We start from the raw sequence: 15,842 nt of genomic DNA on the forward strand, positions 1-15,842 counted from the left end.
AGACTGGGTGGGTGGGATTTGTTAGCTGATTTATTTTCCCAAATCCTAGTGATCCTGGCCAGAGGTGATCTGCATGGTGGGTAGGCGGGAGAGCTGGCCAGTTATCAATTGGAGTTGGCCCTGTGAGCTGCCGTGGGATGGAGAGTCTTATACTAATACTGAAGGTTAAGCTAGAAGAGAGTTTAATGTATGGGGCAAATGTGGGTTGGAAAATCCTGCCTTAGAGGAGGTGGATGAGAAGCTGACAAGGACTGGTTGGGTGCCAAAAAAGAGACAGAGGGACATCTTCATGGGGCATTTTCTTGTGCAACCTCGTCATGCACTAATTGAGCTTTTCCCTGTGCTTTTCTCTAATAGTGGAAGGCCAGTGGCTGGACTGGGGATCCTGGAGCCGCTGCTCAGTGTCGTGTTCCAACGGGACTCAGCAGCGCACCCGCAAATGCAGCGTCTCAGCTCATGGCTGGGCAGAGTGCCGAGGGGCTCATGCTGACGCCAGGGAGTGTTACAACCCCGAATGTACAGGTAGGGAACCCACGAGTCTTCATACACAGGTGGCAAGCAGACAGGGGAAGGTTGCAGTTGTAGCTCCAGAGGGACTGCAGAGCCAGTCGCCACATCTAAGTGAGAATCCCCAGCATGCTAGTGATGAACGTGGCTAGCTTGGGTGTGGCCGTGGCTTGTGGGCACAGCTTGGGTCTTTTGCAGCCAGTTCCCAGGAGAGTAGGCAGGTCAAGCTATCACAGGTAACTCTTCCAAAGACTTCTAGAAAGTCATTTCCCTAGGAAGCTACAGAGTGAGAAAAGTGGAGGCCTCTGGTGCTTGTATATCGCCTAAGAGTGTGTGCACTAAGGCCTTGGCGTTCCCTCCAGGTAGGAACAGGAATCTCTGTGTGCAAAGTCAGCACCTGCAATTGGTAAGTCTCTAGAGTGGCTGAGCCTGGTCTCCTCCTTTGTCTGGTCAGCAGAGCCCCTGCCTGCTGCACCATAGGCTATAGCTGCTTTAGCCTGAAACATTTTCATTGCAATTCACCACCCTGCGTACAGTTTCTCCTGACAGAGTTAGTGGTTTTATCAGTGCAGCAAATAAGGAACAATTATCTCTAAATAACTCAAGCCCAAGCCCAGCTCTGATCATCATAGACCTCCAGGGACCACAGTCTGAAGCACAAATTGTCCGAGTCTCATTTCGGGTTCGGCTGCCCATAGTCAGGGGATAGGGGAATATTTATTCTTTCTTTTTTAAAAAGGAAAACCACCCTGTGATCATTATGTGCACGTCAACTTAGCTCTCAGGTTGGCTTTCCATCAAATGAAAATCTTTAAAACAATCACGAAGCAATTTATAAAACAAAATAACAGCAATATAGTTAAAACAACCAGGTTAAAACAGCAGGGGGCAGGGGAACCACAGCCAATCCAGCAAAACCGAGCTAACATTTACATGCTGTGCCAGGGGCGAAGATAACAAGATTTCCAGGACGGCGTCAGAGGTGGCGTAGATGAGCTTTGCTGTGGGGAGCATCCCACAACTGGAAAGGCCTCTCCTTAGTTACCAGCTTCCTCATTTCAGAAGTCAGGGACACCTGGTGAAAGGCCTCTGACGATGGCCAAGGACAAACTGGAAGAGAAAAGAGGGTGCTTCTCGGTCTGCGCCCTTCCCTTGAGCAAGAGGTGCAGCTCTCTGGCTTTAAAGTCCTGTCTTGCTACTGTGATGCAGACCTTGGGATTGGTCCCACCCAGCTCCTCGTCTGACTTCCACAAGCTCAAGCTTGGCAGGGCAGGCCTTTGACGTCAGCCCTGTGCTCTGCCAATCTGTCTGGAGTGACAGCTGCTCTCCATAAAGCCGCTGCTCCTAATACGGCGGGTTCGGAGATGCCAGTCATCCAGCGGCAGTGACAGATGGCCGCCAGCTTCTGCCTCCTCTTCCCCCTCTGGCATCAATTTTCATTTGTCAGTTTTTATTGAGGAATGACAGCCAGTGATGGAGACCTGAAATCAACAAGTGGCTGCGTCCAGGACTGGTTGTAGGGTCATGAGATCTCTGAAGCTAGCCTATGCCAAGTTGGTGCCCTCCAGATGTTTTGGAGTACAACTGCCATCAGCCGCAGCTAGTGGCAGAGGAGAAATTCTATAAAACTCACATCTCACTCACAAGGTAAATCTATCAAACTCACTCTTTCCAAAACAATATGAGAACCAAAACACCATCGTCCATCAAATTCACACCTTTCCTAATTTTGCCATGCAGTTCTCCAACCAAGCAGTATTTACAAAAAATACATATATTAGAGGGAAGTGTGCCTAAAAAGAAAAATATTAGTGAAAATAACATACAAAAATACATTATATTATTATAAATCGCTTGCAAAAGTGTGTACGTTAGTCAAAACTGTATACCACATGCGTTTATTGGGAGAAATTCGTACAAAAACACTGAAGAATTTTCATGAGGATTTAAAACAAAATTTGCAAACTTCTGCTGAAATGAGGAGAATTGAATTTAAGATAAGAAAAATGAGAAACTGAGTCAACCAATATTGACTGATCCTTCCATTCCTAGCCCTAACCAACAGGACTGGGGCTTCTTCTTTTTGCAGGTGACCAAAGCAACTTCTGTTCTTATTCATTGGTTTTTAAATTTGCAAACCTGCTTCAGACTCTGGGATGTTCATAGTTTGCAGTAGTTCACATAGTAAATATGACAGAAGCGAGACTTGAACTCTGACCTGTGGTCAGAGCACCACAGTTCAAGAAGGACACTGACAAACTGGAACGTGTCCAGAGGAGGGCAACCAAAATGGCCAAAGGCCTGGAAACGATGCCTTATGAGGAATGGCTAAGGGAGCTGGGCATGTTTAGCCTGGAGAAGAGGAGGTTAAGGGGTGATATGATAGCCATGTTCAAATATATAAAAGGATGTCACATAGAGGAGGGAGAAAGGTTGTTTTCTGCTGCTCCAGAGAAGCGGACACAGAGCAATGGTTCCAAACTACAAGAAAAAAGATTCCACCTAAACATTAGGAAGAACTTCCTGACAGTAAGAGCTGTTCGACAGTGGAATTTGCTGCCCAGGAGTGTGGTGGAGTCTCCTTCTTTGGAGGTCTTTAAGCAGAGGCTTGACAACCATATGTCAGGAGTGCTCTGATGGTGTTTCCTGCTTGGCAGGGGGTTGGACTCGATGGCCCTTGTGGTCTCTTCCAACTCTATGATTCTATGATTCTATGACCTCCCTGATCTAATTCTGACTTGCTATCTGTGAGATCGATCCTGTGGCCGATCTACTGCAATTTTCATTGCAGTTCAAGAAATGGGTTGGCTAGCACACACTGCTGGTTGTTGTGACAATAAAATGGTGGCTGGACGAAACCATTTATACTGCCTTGACCTCCTTGGGGGAAAGGTGGGCTTTGAAATTAATAAGTATGAGAAGCTCTCTGCATAATGGTTCTGCTATGCCTTTGAATTTCAACATTGCCTTTCCTGCTCATACTGGCTCAGCCTTTAAGCAAAAAAGGTTTCACTGGACGAAAAGCCTCTTAACCTTTAAATGCTGCATAAGAGCATCTTGGATGGACAGGTGGACCAAAAAGAGTAAAACAGTATCATGGGTGCTGCTATCTATACATTGCTTCTTTGTGACCTTGAGCCCTGGCTGTCTCTATTGGGGACAGTTTCTCATGCTGACCTTTAAAGATGGCCCCAAAGAGGATCTCAGTATGCAGAAAGGCAGGAACCCAGTTGAGGTGGGTGCTTTGGTTGGCTCATGGAGGATTTGCCAGTGGGCTGGCTCTGGGAGCAAAACTTTTGCCCAGCCCAGATAGGCTCAAGCATAGTTTTAAATACAGAGAATCAGGGACTGACAGCACATTCCAGTGGTAAAAGCCTTATTCTGCCTACTGCAGACATGAGCGTGGGGTGGGCTTGCCAAGTTCAAGTGTTCTTCCATTTTAAAAAATGAAACAAAACTCATTGAACATGATGTGCTATCAGGCTGTGTGCTAGGAGTTTGTCTCTCCATTGGAGGGGGGCCACACCTGAATCCTGAAATGCCTAGGAAAAGGGCAATAGCATTGACAGAAGAGATGGGATTTAAAGGCAGAAGGAAAGACAAGCTGGTGCTGTGTAGAGGAGGCTGGAGCAATCGTTCCCCAACTGTGCCAGACAAGAGCTGTTATTGTGTCCCTGATAAATGCATCTGCGGGGCTCAACATTGTGCCCCCTCCCCGTGCCTTCTATGCTACCTTCATAAAGGTCTCAGTAAATACCCTCTCAAAAATTCACAATGAACCAGAGATTGTTTGCTTTTCCTGCTGTTTGCACTGGCTCAGCCTCTCCTCCACTGAACATGTCCACATTGCACTGGATGTCCATCCTTCCATACTGAGCAGATGAGAGGTGCAAAGAGCTTCTCTCCATGAGCAAACATGGATGTTAGAGCCTCTCCCTTCATTAATGGGGTGGCCACTGAGGGGCACGTTTGTATACCACCCTGTGGTCTTTTCCAGGGTTTATTCTAAGCTCCCCCCACCCCACTGCATAAGCAGGCAGAACACTTCCAACTCACAAACTTTCTGTACCTGAAAGAAATAACATGAAAGAGGAAAGAGAACATAAGAATCTACAGAGAAAGAGACAAGAAGAATAAATAACAGAGAATGGAGGACAAACAGGAAATTTGGAGAAATGAAAAAGATAGTGAGGGAGCAAGAAAACAGAGGTGCCTTGAAAAGAATCCCCTCCTCCAGTTATTTTGAGGAAGATATTATCTCCTTTCCTTAACCTGTATTGATTCCTTTTCCCCACAAAGCATAACTGAAGCTGTGCTCTCACCAGAAATGACTTGAATTTGCCTCCTATTACAAAACAGCTGTAAAATATGATGGAGATTCTGTACTGAGGGTTAATGGAGCACCTTCACAAAATGGCTGCTCAAAGACAGAAAAGTTGTTACCTCTAACCCATGTATGGAATAAGGCCCAGGACACAAACCTATTAATATCAATGTACCTGTCTGTCCTTGAGTCTGTCTGGGGCTTCAGTTTGCCTTGTGCTTCTTGCCCTACCTATTCCATCCTGTAAAGCCTTGCAGTCTGTGGGGCCAGGCAGAGGAAGGGAGAGAGGCCTTCTTGTGTCAGTCTGGGAGTCTCTAAGGTGAAATGAACTTTCCAGAAGTCTTTAGTATTAGAGATGAGTCATCTTCAAGGATTAGTTCTCCATAGCAGGTGAAGAACAAAATACTGTCAAACAGAAACAAAGCTCCAGGAATCTTAGGAACTGTTGTGTGACCCATAGGACAGGGCCTGTCCTCTGTTGCATCTACTGTTACGATCAGCAATAGAAAATGGAGGGGTTAGAGAAAGAAGAACAAGGAGCCTCCACAAAGAGCTGAAAGGACATTCTTTAGCTCTGATTTCTGTATTGAAGGAGGGTGGACTAAATGACCCTTTGAGTTCCTTCCAACCCTACAAGTCTGATTATGTGAGACTGGCAGGACTTGCCAAGCTCCCTGTTGAAATATAGAGAACTAGCTGTGCTCCCAGGTTTAAGTTCTGCTGAAAGACCGAGCAGCAAGAAGTCACGTCAAGGCCTGAGGAGAACTGCAGCAGATAGAGACAGTTTTGGGACAACAGTTTGCTGAACACTGATTTGCACCACTTTCCCCTAGAAAATAGTTTCTTGCTGGCTGAGACAAACACATAGTTTGTGTCTGTAGGGATGTTTAGATAGAGCCAAAGGAGGGCAATTGGTTATACTGCTTTCTTTTAACCCATGCATTCAATTCAGCCACCCCAGATGCTGATATTCTGTATATGCTTTCAACATAAAACTTCCTTTTGCCAAGACTGTTGTGGTAGCACTTTGTACAAAAATGAAGAACTATCCAACTAAGGCTGTTGGTGCAAAACCAGCTCCCATGCAGCACTTCCTGTTGGCACCAAACAATTTACCACCTTGTGCATCATGCACCACCTACCAACCAGAGGCGGAGCTAGCTGCTCCAGCACCCAGAGTGGTGCACATGCTGTGCACCTGGGGCAGGGCGAGCATCTGGGGGGGCACATCCCACAGCGAGCATCCCAGGGGGGCAGGGGGCAATGTCACCCCACCTCAGGGATGACACCTGGGGGGTGCTGCACCCATTGCACCCCCTTCCTCCACCAGTGCTACCAACACAAATTTTGTAGCTATGTTTAAGGGTGTGGTTCCCCCCCCCCCAGAGCAAAACTACTCACATCCTCCAGTCCCAGACAATTTGGCCATCTTGAATCAAAATAAATTTTAACATAGAATCATACTGAGCATAATGTGAAAGGGGGCCCAATGTCACAACTGTGTGATCTTTTGTTCTGTGTTTGTTTTGTGGTGATATATAATGATTTTATATCTATATATATTGTTTAAGTAAAGTTCAATATGGGTCAATAAATGTGTTTGACTAGTCAAGTAATTGGTCCCATAATACACGATTGAGACAAGGTTATGAAGATTTGAAAGGAACCAGCATACATCTTCATTTTCTGTTTCTTTTTATCTTTTCTCATCTACCTTTTTTAGAATCTACCCAACTCCTTGTTAAATCCCATATACTCAACTGTGCAAAAGCTTATTTCACCCTGAACCCTTTTTTGACATTGCACAAAACGTGTCTAGCTGCTCATTAGAAAAAAAACTTTGGTCCTGTCTCCTTTTCTGCTCTTTGGACACGGCAGTCATTTTGTGTAATGCCAACGCTCCATGAGAGCTATTGTGTGATACTTTATCATGATACTTTAAATGCCCCCACTGGCTCAAAAAGGTTGGCAACCCCTGCAATAATGAGAAAAGGCTCCTCCATGCCCAAAGTATATACCCATAAATGAATCTGCCCACTGTGTCTCTGAAGGGTTTCCTGTGCCAGCCTAGCTTTCTTCCAATCTGCCTCTGTCATACGTGAGCAATCTACTGCACCTCTATATTAGGTAATATTGGATCATCCCTGATGCAGAGAGGCAATAGAATTACCCACCAGTGGAAGAGGCCTCCCACTGTTTCTCTGAGTGAGTCACTGGAAGAAGGCAAGGCCAGAGCAATCAATCTCCAGTGGAGGCAGGAGATTCTGGGCCATTCAGTCAAGAGGCAATGATCTCTCAGAGGATGCATGCCTAGAGCAAGGACTCACACAGAAGCTAAGGTGTGGCTCCACTTCTCCAAGGGTGGGCAATTCTTGCACAGCCTTTTTGGTGGTAGATGATGAAGTGTGCTCCCAGTTTTAATTCAAGGAAAGTGTGCCTCTGCTATCAACAGAAATTTGGGAAATTGGAGGCTTTTGTGCTGGCTTTGAATGTGGGAAACCTGGATCCAGATCTGGCCAGCTGTCTGCTTATTGGTTTGAGGTGGGTTTCGGTTCTTGATGTGGTGTTGTCTCTTACTACATTTGGTAGCAAGGCACGTTAAACCCTGCTACTCAAGCTGGTTGAAATCTGCAGGATTCAGAACCTTGAAAGAAACTTGCCTCCTGAGGAATGAAAATGAATCCCATTTGTTAAAGGGCACCCTTGCGGTCATGGCCTGGTTGGGAAGGGGAGAGGGGCATTTTAGCTTAAATGAGATCTGAATTATTGATAAATGCGTTTAATCATCTGTGGAATATTTGATTAAAGTAATTATCAGCTGGCACAGTTGCATCCCAATGATAAAGAAGGACTTCTTCTATCTCCTTGCCATTCTGTCAAGTCCTCCAGCTAATATGACTCTAAATTGGGAGGGTGTGGGAGAGAGTGAGAGTGAGAGATGGTTTAGAAAGGTCTACTAATTCTTCCTTTCTGCTCCCCTGAACTGAAGCTGATAGCAAGTGGGGCCCATGGAACCACTGGAGTTTATGCTCCAAGACGTGCGATACGGGCTGGCAGAGACGCTTCCGCATGTGCGAGGGGACGGGCGTGCAAGGCTACCCATGCGAGGGCAGTGGGGAGGAAGTCAAGACATGCAACGAGAAGAAATGCCCAGGTAACTGGCCTTGCCGCCTGGCTGAGTCCTTCCCAAGCAGCGCTCCACCAGACATCCCAGTTTATTCTGCAAAGTGACAAGAGGTCCTCACCTTTCCTCTATCAAAAGGATTCATTCATTCATTCATTCATTCATACTAAAAGGACTCAGTCTCATTGTGTCATTTGAGCAGCCTATCCTTCCATTGGTCCTTCACTTTTTCTGCCCACCCACCACCCCTAACAGGGTGTGCTGCCCATTTGCAATTTGTATCTTTGTATATCACCTCTCCATTTGGTTTGTGTTGCCCATCTCTCAGTTCCCTTCCCCCAACCCCTCCCCACAGCTCTATATTATCAGGTTACCAGACGTCCCCTGATTTACAAATCAGTCCCCTGACAAAATCCATCCATTCCGACTGAAGTTGAAAAGTGACCCCAGATTCATTGAAAAAAAATCTGGTAACCTTACTATATTAGGGTTTCTGGGGAGATGAATTAACCTAGTAAGCCACCTAGGACTGTGTGGGCCCAGGCTGCTAAGGGAGAGAAGGTAATAAAGAGACAAGACATTCATGTTTTGTGATTGACAGACATCGTGAAGGCCCTAGATTTGCAGGATCTGATATGAATTCTAGGATCATAGTTTTTGGCTTCTATCTGGTCAACAGAGCAAGTCCCAGAAGGCTCAGGGTTCAAGTATGCTCTCCATTCCTGGTTCTGACAGTCTGTTGTTGTTTTTTCCTTAAGTACAGCAAACTCTCCTATCCAAAAAGTCTATCAAAATGCATGCATGCATTCCTCAAAAAAAATTGTGGCTTTTCTCACTTGATACATACATACACCTGCTATGCTGAGTGAACCATCCACCCATACAGCAGCCTGTTCACATTTCATCAACTATGGATTCAGCTGAGTTCCCATTGAAAGGCAAACCTACCTAATACAGCTTTCTGAAACAATATGCAAACTGAAACACAACCACTGTTTGGAATTCACAGGTCTTTGAATTTTGCAATGTAGCTCACCACCCAAATTATGTATACAAAAATGCATATACTGGGGTGAAATGTGCATAGAAATGTATATATAAGTGAAGAAACATCATGTTAGGCATAATTGCATAGAAAAATGTGTGTATGAGGAGAAATGAACACTAAAATGCTGATTAAAAAGGAGGTTATCTAACTCCTGGTTGTTTAACAATAGCAGCAAAGCTCCCCTCCCACCCTAAATTAGGTTGCTACAAAGAACAAAACTAGGAGTGGGGTTCTATGAGAGATAAAACTGTAAACTCAGTTCTGCTGCTGAAAATGCTGTTCCTGAATTCACAGTCTGTCTCACACTCCTAAGCTCTTCAGGTGATGCCCTCTTTTCAGTGGCTACTAGTCATGATGACTCCAAATACCCATCATGGCGGAACAATAGCAGGAGAGGTTTCGTGCAACGCACTCATTTCCTTCTTGTGACTTCCCAGAGTAGGGTGTGTCATTTTAGGAAGTGAAGGTTAATTTTTTGCAAATTTCTTCCGTGAGGGGATCATAAAAAAAATATGTTTTTGGGTGTAAGGAATCTGCTATTATTTTTGTGATTAAACAACATTTAAGTCTATGTTTGATTAAGAAACACATAAACTGCTTTTGGAAAACCAAATAATTTTAATTTTGCCTTCTGAAAATGTCACGTAATGCTAAATAACAACAATAACGATGATGATGGTTATGATAATAATAATGATAATAGCAACTGCAAGTAATTGATAATCATTTTTAATGGTTTCTATTGTACACACATTTACTTACCAAGCAAAACTAAATTCTATTAATTTAACCAAAATATCTTTTGAATTCACAAGTCATGTTACAGCTTTTTAGCACCCCTCATTTTTGCAATTTGGAAGTTGGAAAATTTGACTTTCCCAGGGGGCATCTGGTTGCTAGACTAGATAGGCCTTTGGTCTGATCCAACAACATCAAGGCTCTTCTTGTGTTCCTCCCACAGCCTACCATGAAATGTGCAAAGACGAGTATGTGATGTTGATGACTTGGAAGAAAGCTGCTGCTGGTGAGATTGTCTACAACAAATGCCCATCCAATGCTACAGGTAGGCAGCTGCATGGGTGGGGATCCACATTTTTTAAACAGAATGAAGCCTTGCGGATGACAGACAGCAAGATGAAAGGAGGTGACCTGCAGGTCTACCTGCCAACATGAGTTTCCTGCTGAGAACTCAAGGCACTGCCACTTCATAAGGGATGTCTGTACTAGCTAAGCAGATTTCAGCTACATGGTTCTGCTCTGGTTTGTACTGCAAGATGACTGGCTTCTTCAGTCCCCAAAGTAGAACTGTCCCAAGGTAGTTGCTAACCCCCCGTGATATTCTTTGCTGAATCCTTCACCAACCTAGTGCTCTCCAGATGTTTCGGACCACAACTCCCATAAGCCCCAGCTACTGGATGGGGCTGATGGGAGTTGTAGTACAATAGCATTCAGAGGGCACTAAGTTGGCAAGGCTATCTTCGTACAAGTGTCTATGAATAACTCTTGGCAACTCCCCAGTTCTTGGGCATTGCCCTGCATTTCATTCCTCACCCATGTTGATCTTAATATTAAAGAAATCAGATTGCACACACGTTTACCTCCTCATTAAAACCAAAACCTCTTTCCAGCTTCCTTTGCAAAATTTTCACAGAGCCATGTATTTTGCAAGCCTCCAATGAATATGTCTTTTCGAATATTCCCTCTGCTCCACTTGCAGATTTGTGGGCACTTGCAAATTTAACAGCGTTGAAAAAGGCACAGATCTAGCTGCATGCAATTTCTACATTATTGGGGTTTCTTAATGAAAATAAACACTACTACTTGAAAGAATAGCTCAGTTGCTAAGGGAGAAAGAAGCCCACACTGAAATAGAATGCAGTGTGCAAGGCTTGTCCTCAGCACTGCACACGGGGAAGCCAGGAGCATCATATTCTATAAAATAATTAGATGGTACTAGAGGCCCTGACCTCTCTGGGTCTGGAGTTCATGTCTGTGCCATGGTCTGCTATTAAAGGTACAATATTTTAAATGTTTTTATTCAAGCCCCATAATAAGCACATTTACAAACATAGTTGGAAAGAGAGGGGGGTTTTTGGGTGGGGAGAGGTGTTTAAAGATAACAGTCTTCAAGATGAATGGTGAGGAGCAGGACAGGGCCAAGGGATGAAAGGATTTGCAAAATGTTCACCCAAATAAACTAGCTCTCTGAAGGAAACTTAAGCTTCGTCTGGGGCGCAGCAGAGCAGAGTGACACTTGCATCCAAGGCCTGTTGCTCATGCTAGGGTTAAAGGCAGCGAGGTGTTTTTCTCCTTTTTTAGGTGTGTCAGCTCCAGGCTGGCATAGCTGAGAAGCTCAAGAACCAGACCTTTGCATTTTACAACAGGTCTTTACAACTATTCAAATATATCAGGACTGTAGAGCCTGAGGACATCAAAGGTCCTTTTCTGGCACCTGAGAAACAATGTGGGCACCAGGGGGAGTACCATGAGTGGGATGCCGGTGGGAGCTCTATCTTTAACATCAAAATTAGATGAAGCTCTTCAGGTGGTAAATCTGCATTTTGGAGTGATAATGGGCTGGATGAGGACCATAAACTGAAGTCTAATCCTGACAAGATGGAGGTGCTATGGATTGGTGGTTCTTGGGTCCAAGGACTGGGTGATCAGCCCCTTCTTGATATGGTTGCACTTCTTCTGAAAGGCCAAGTTTGTAGTCTGAGTGCCTTTCTTGAGTCTACCTTCTTGCTAGAAGCTCAGTTGGCTGCAGTGTTGTGTGGCTGTTTGCAACGCCATCTAGTTGGTCAGCTGTGGCTGCTCTTAAGCTCTGATAGCTTGGCCATAATAACCCATCCCCTAATAATCTCCAGATTTGATTATTGTAATATGCTCTATGTGGGGCTGCTCTTAAAGATGCCCCAGAGATTGCATGAGGTCATGTACCAGTCTTGACAGATCTGCACTGCTTGTTTCTGTAACTGCACCAGCTGCCAAGCTCAGTTCCAAGTGCTGGTCTATAAAACCCTAAACGGTTTGGGAATACACACCCTAGTTCATGGGTTGAGAGCTGTTGGGGCAACCTCTGTGGCTAAAGTCAGAATCATAGGGCCTTCTCAGTCAAGAGTCCTCCTCCAATAGTGGAACATACTTCTGGAAGAGATTTAGGCTAGGGTTGCCAGATTTCAAACAGTGAAAATCCGGACAGAAAAGTTGTTGAGCTTTTTGTTGTTGTTGTTGTTGTTGAGCTTTTTGGGCAAAATTGCTTTAAAAAATCTGTTTTGAAGCTATTTTTATGGGGAAATGGCAAAAATGACACCGCCAACATGGGCTACCATACATCTGGATTTTCCCAGACATTTCCGCAATTTCTGCCAGGACACTGCTGCCAACTGCAGTATTCCAGATATATCTGTATGGCAACCCTAATTTAGGTTGTCACTGAACTGATGAGCTTTCAGTATTAGGCAAAAACATTTCTTTTTTGTGTGTTTCATTGTTTTGCCAGAGCTGCTGAAGTTCAGTTTGTTTTAAGATAGTCATTCTGACAAAGGTAGGAAGAGGTAGATTGCTTTTTAGTTTGATTGTGATGTACCTGGATGTGATGGGATTTACATAATATGTTTACGATGACTTGCCTTGTGATCGATTTATGGTGAAGGATGGGATCCCAAAAAGTACATGCATTAAATATGCCTTACTGGGCAGTTTGTGAGCCTAAAAGGACTACCAGATGCCCTTCTCCTCCAAAGTTCAGCCCATTTCCTGTCGCAAACACCCCCTTGTTCTGGGGTTCTTCCTGGGGACTGGCTTGGAGGTGGCTGGGCATTTGGGGCACCTTCAGCCACTAGTGCTACCTGTTGGTTTACCTTCTTTCCTAGGGTCTGCCAGCCGCCGGTGCTTGCTCAACTCCCAAGGCGTGGCTTTCTGGGGCACGCCCAGCTTCGCACGCTGCATCTCCCACGAGTACCGATACTTACATCTCTCAGTAGGTGCAGACTCTGGCTGGCAAACAGACCTTCTCTCTTCCCTTTTTATCCCTTTTGGCTACGGTCTCAACCCTTCCCTATTTTGTCTTTTTTATATATAAAAGGGGGGGGGGAGTTGGTGTAGGGGTGGGACAGGTGCTGCTAAGCATGGAAAGGGAGGGTTGCACAAACTGCACAGAAAATGCAGTAGCAAAATCAGTTTAGATGAATGCACTGATACCAATCAAATCAATTATGACTGATGCTGGCGTTTTCAGCAATGAGCTGCTTGGTGGGCAAGCATGTGTGTATGGATTTGCATTCTCCCCTGGCAAAGGTAGTGCAAAATGTGTTAGGAAAGTATTTAATTAAGTAATTATCACAGGAACATGCAATCCTTTGTGTGCCTGCTCAGAAACAAGCCCTTAGTCCCAGGATCTGCCTTATGTAGTCTGTTGACATGTTTATATTTGTATTATTATCTGTACCAGCTTTCACCAGCTTTGTGCCCTCGAGATGTTTTGAGGTACAGATCCCATCAGCCCCAGTCAGCCAGCTGGCCATGCTTGCTGGGACTGATGGAAGTTATAAAGTCCAAAACACCTGGAGGGCACCGGGTGGGTGGAAGCTGATCTGCATTGGCGGACCTGTTACATGAAATCCTTTTTCACTGGCGTTCCTGGGGATTGAAACAGGAGCCTTGGGCATGCAAACCAGGTGTGCTGCTCTTCCACTGAATTACAATGGGCCTTGCCTAGAGAATCCTCCACTCAGGGTCTCTCACTGTAAGCCTAATGGCACACAGATCCTACTCCATCCCTGGCCTTATCTTTCTCCATCTCTTTCTCTCTCTTACCACACTCCTCCATCTGATCAAAGCTCCGAGAGCATTTGGCCAAGGGGCAGCGCATGCTGGCGGGTGAGGGAATGTCTCAGGTGGTCCGTGGCCTGCTGGAGCTTGTAGCCCGGAAGACGTACTACAGCGGAGACCTGCTCTTCTCAGTGGAGATCCTGCGCAATGTCACAGACACTTACAAGAGAGCCACCTACATCCCTTCCTCAGATGATGTTCAGGTACCATTCTGGATGGGAAAGATGCATTTTCAAGGCACACGTGTTGCAGGGCCATTGTAACAAAAGAGGCTTGTTTGCCTCACTATATGACAGGGATGGACAAATCAGCCAATTTCCTGTTAGTGTCAGTTTTCCATGTGTTCAGTCGTGAGTTCATCCTGTCTCTTTTTCTATGATTAAATACACAAAAATGCACATTTAAATATTTTCTCCTAAAAATGCATTTTTGTCTGCATTCCCCACCCCCCCAAAAAGGCAAATTTTGAGCCAAAAAATTCATCACAAAATGTTTACAGGCCAAAAAAGTAACTGTGTTATAATCTGCATATTAGTCTAGGAAATGCAATTTAGGTCAATTTAGGTCAAATCACTGAAAATTCAGTGACCCACTGAAATGCAGACCAGTAGTAGCAACAAGAAGCCATGAATCCAGATGTCTTTCAAACAAAACCAAATTCTTCCACAAGAAAGGCAATAATCTGTGACTTGCATAATTTTTTGCAGATCAAACAGGCTGGCAGAGATCTGCTTATTTTGCATTAAGTGACTTGTGGCAGTTGTGTTCCTCCTCTTACCACTAGAAACTCTGCTTAGCTATTCCCTGTGCCTTGAGATTTTGCCAGGTGCTGCCTGCACAGTTTCACACTCATCTCTGTGCACTTAGGCTTCTTCCCTCTCCCCTGCCAAAAGCTGGATTTTGAGGAGAATTGCCTAATGTAATTTACCAACTGCAAAATGTTGAGGTTATGGATGTTCCTGCTGAGCTGAATCATTTAATACACACATGATGATATCAGCTAATATTTCATATGAACATTTTAGCAGAAAGAGAGAGAAAAAACAAACAGTGTTCATGAGTAGCAGTATTTCTCAAGAGGGCTCCTGCCTACACACAAGATCAATTTTGAATACAGCATCCTTCGCCAACCTGATACTCTCCAGATGTTTTTGACTACATCTTTGATTAACTCCAGCCAGCAATGTGCTAATTGGAGCTGTAGTCCAAAGCATCTGCAGGGTGCCAGGTTGGTGAAGGCTGACAGCTGGAGCCTTCCCAGCGCCTGCACTTCAACCTCTCCTCTGCTCCCACAGCGGTTCTTTCAAGTCGTCAGTTACATGGTGGATGCGGAAAACAGGGAGAAGTGGGAAGATGCACAGCAGGTGAGCTGACATGCCTTGTGTGGGGGGCTAGGCTGTGGGGACCCCCAGCCTGTGTTAACACCTCCTTCTGCCTCACAGGTCATGCCTGGCTCTGTGCTCCTGATGAAGGTGGTGGAGGATTTCATCCACCTGGTCGGAGACGCACTCAAGGCCTTCCAGAGTTCCCTCATCGTCACGGACAACTTGGGTGAGTGGCTGGAAGAGAATGGAGGGATGGTCTCCTTGCTTGGTTGTAGGGAAGGGAACAGGGCAGGGTGGTTGTACACCAAGTCCACAGTCCTGGAGGTTGTGTCTGCTCCAATCCAGGGTCCATGAGGTCACTTGCTAGGCCTTCTTGAGTATGGTGGTGAGAAGGAGCAACTTCCATCCAGTCCTACATTCGTTGCAATCTGCTCTGCCTCCATTCCACTACAGTTCAGCTTCTACTACAACCCACATCTTGTTTCACTATCCACTATGGCCAAAACTAATGTAATTGATTACATCATTAATTTACAGGCATTTCAATGGAAGGGGAATGTCAAAAGCACTACAGTGTAATTATTTAGGTAATGTTCACAGACTTAAAAAACAATAGGGAATACCACTCGCATTCACTTGCAATCAAGGGAGCTCTGAGTCCACTGTCCCCACTGTCCCAAT

General features: G+C 45.1%; 1 protein-coding gene across 4 annotated transcripts in view; it reads left to right on the plus strand.

Annotated features, from left to right (window-relative positions):
- Positions 1–15,842, plus strand: part of ADGRB2 (adhesion G protein-coupled receptor B2) — a 170,476-nt gene that overhangs the window by 96,717 nt on the left and 57,917 nt on the right. For all 4 annotated transcript variants that reach the window (XM_081870362.1, XM_081870363.1, XM_081870361.1 and 1 more), the window contains exons 5-11: positions 358–522; positions 7,821–7,985; positions 9,965–10,066; positions 12,879–12,985; positions 13,845–14,039; positions 15,132–15,200; positions 15,279–15,387. In XM_081870362.1, coding sequence (XP_081726488.1) covers positions 358–522; positions 7,821–7,985; positions 9,965–10,066; positions 12,879–12,985; positions 13,845–14,039; positions 15,132–15,200; positions 15,279–15,387 — 912 coding nt within the window. The remainder of the gene's footprint in view (positions 1–357; positions 523–7,820; positions 7,986–9,964; positions 10,067–12,878; positions 12,986–13,844; positions 14,040–15,131; positions 15,201–15,278; positions 15,388–15,842) is intronic.

The sequence above is a fragment of the Podarcis erhardii genome (genome assembly GCF_964252035.2).
Source record: "Podarcis erhardii genome assembly, chromosome: 7".
In the NCBI taxonomy this organism is placed as follows: Eukaryota; Metazoa; Chordata; class Lepidosauria; order Squamata; family Lacertidae; genus Podarcis; species Podarcis erhardii.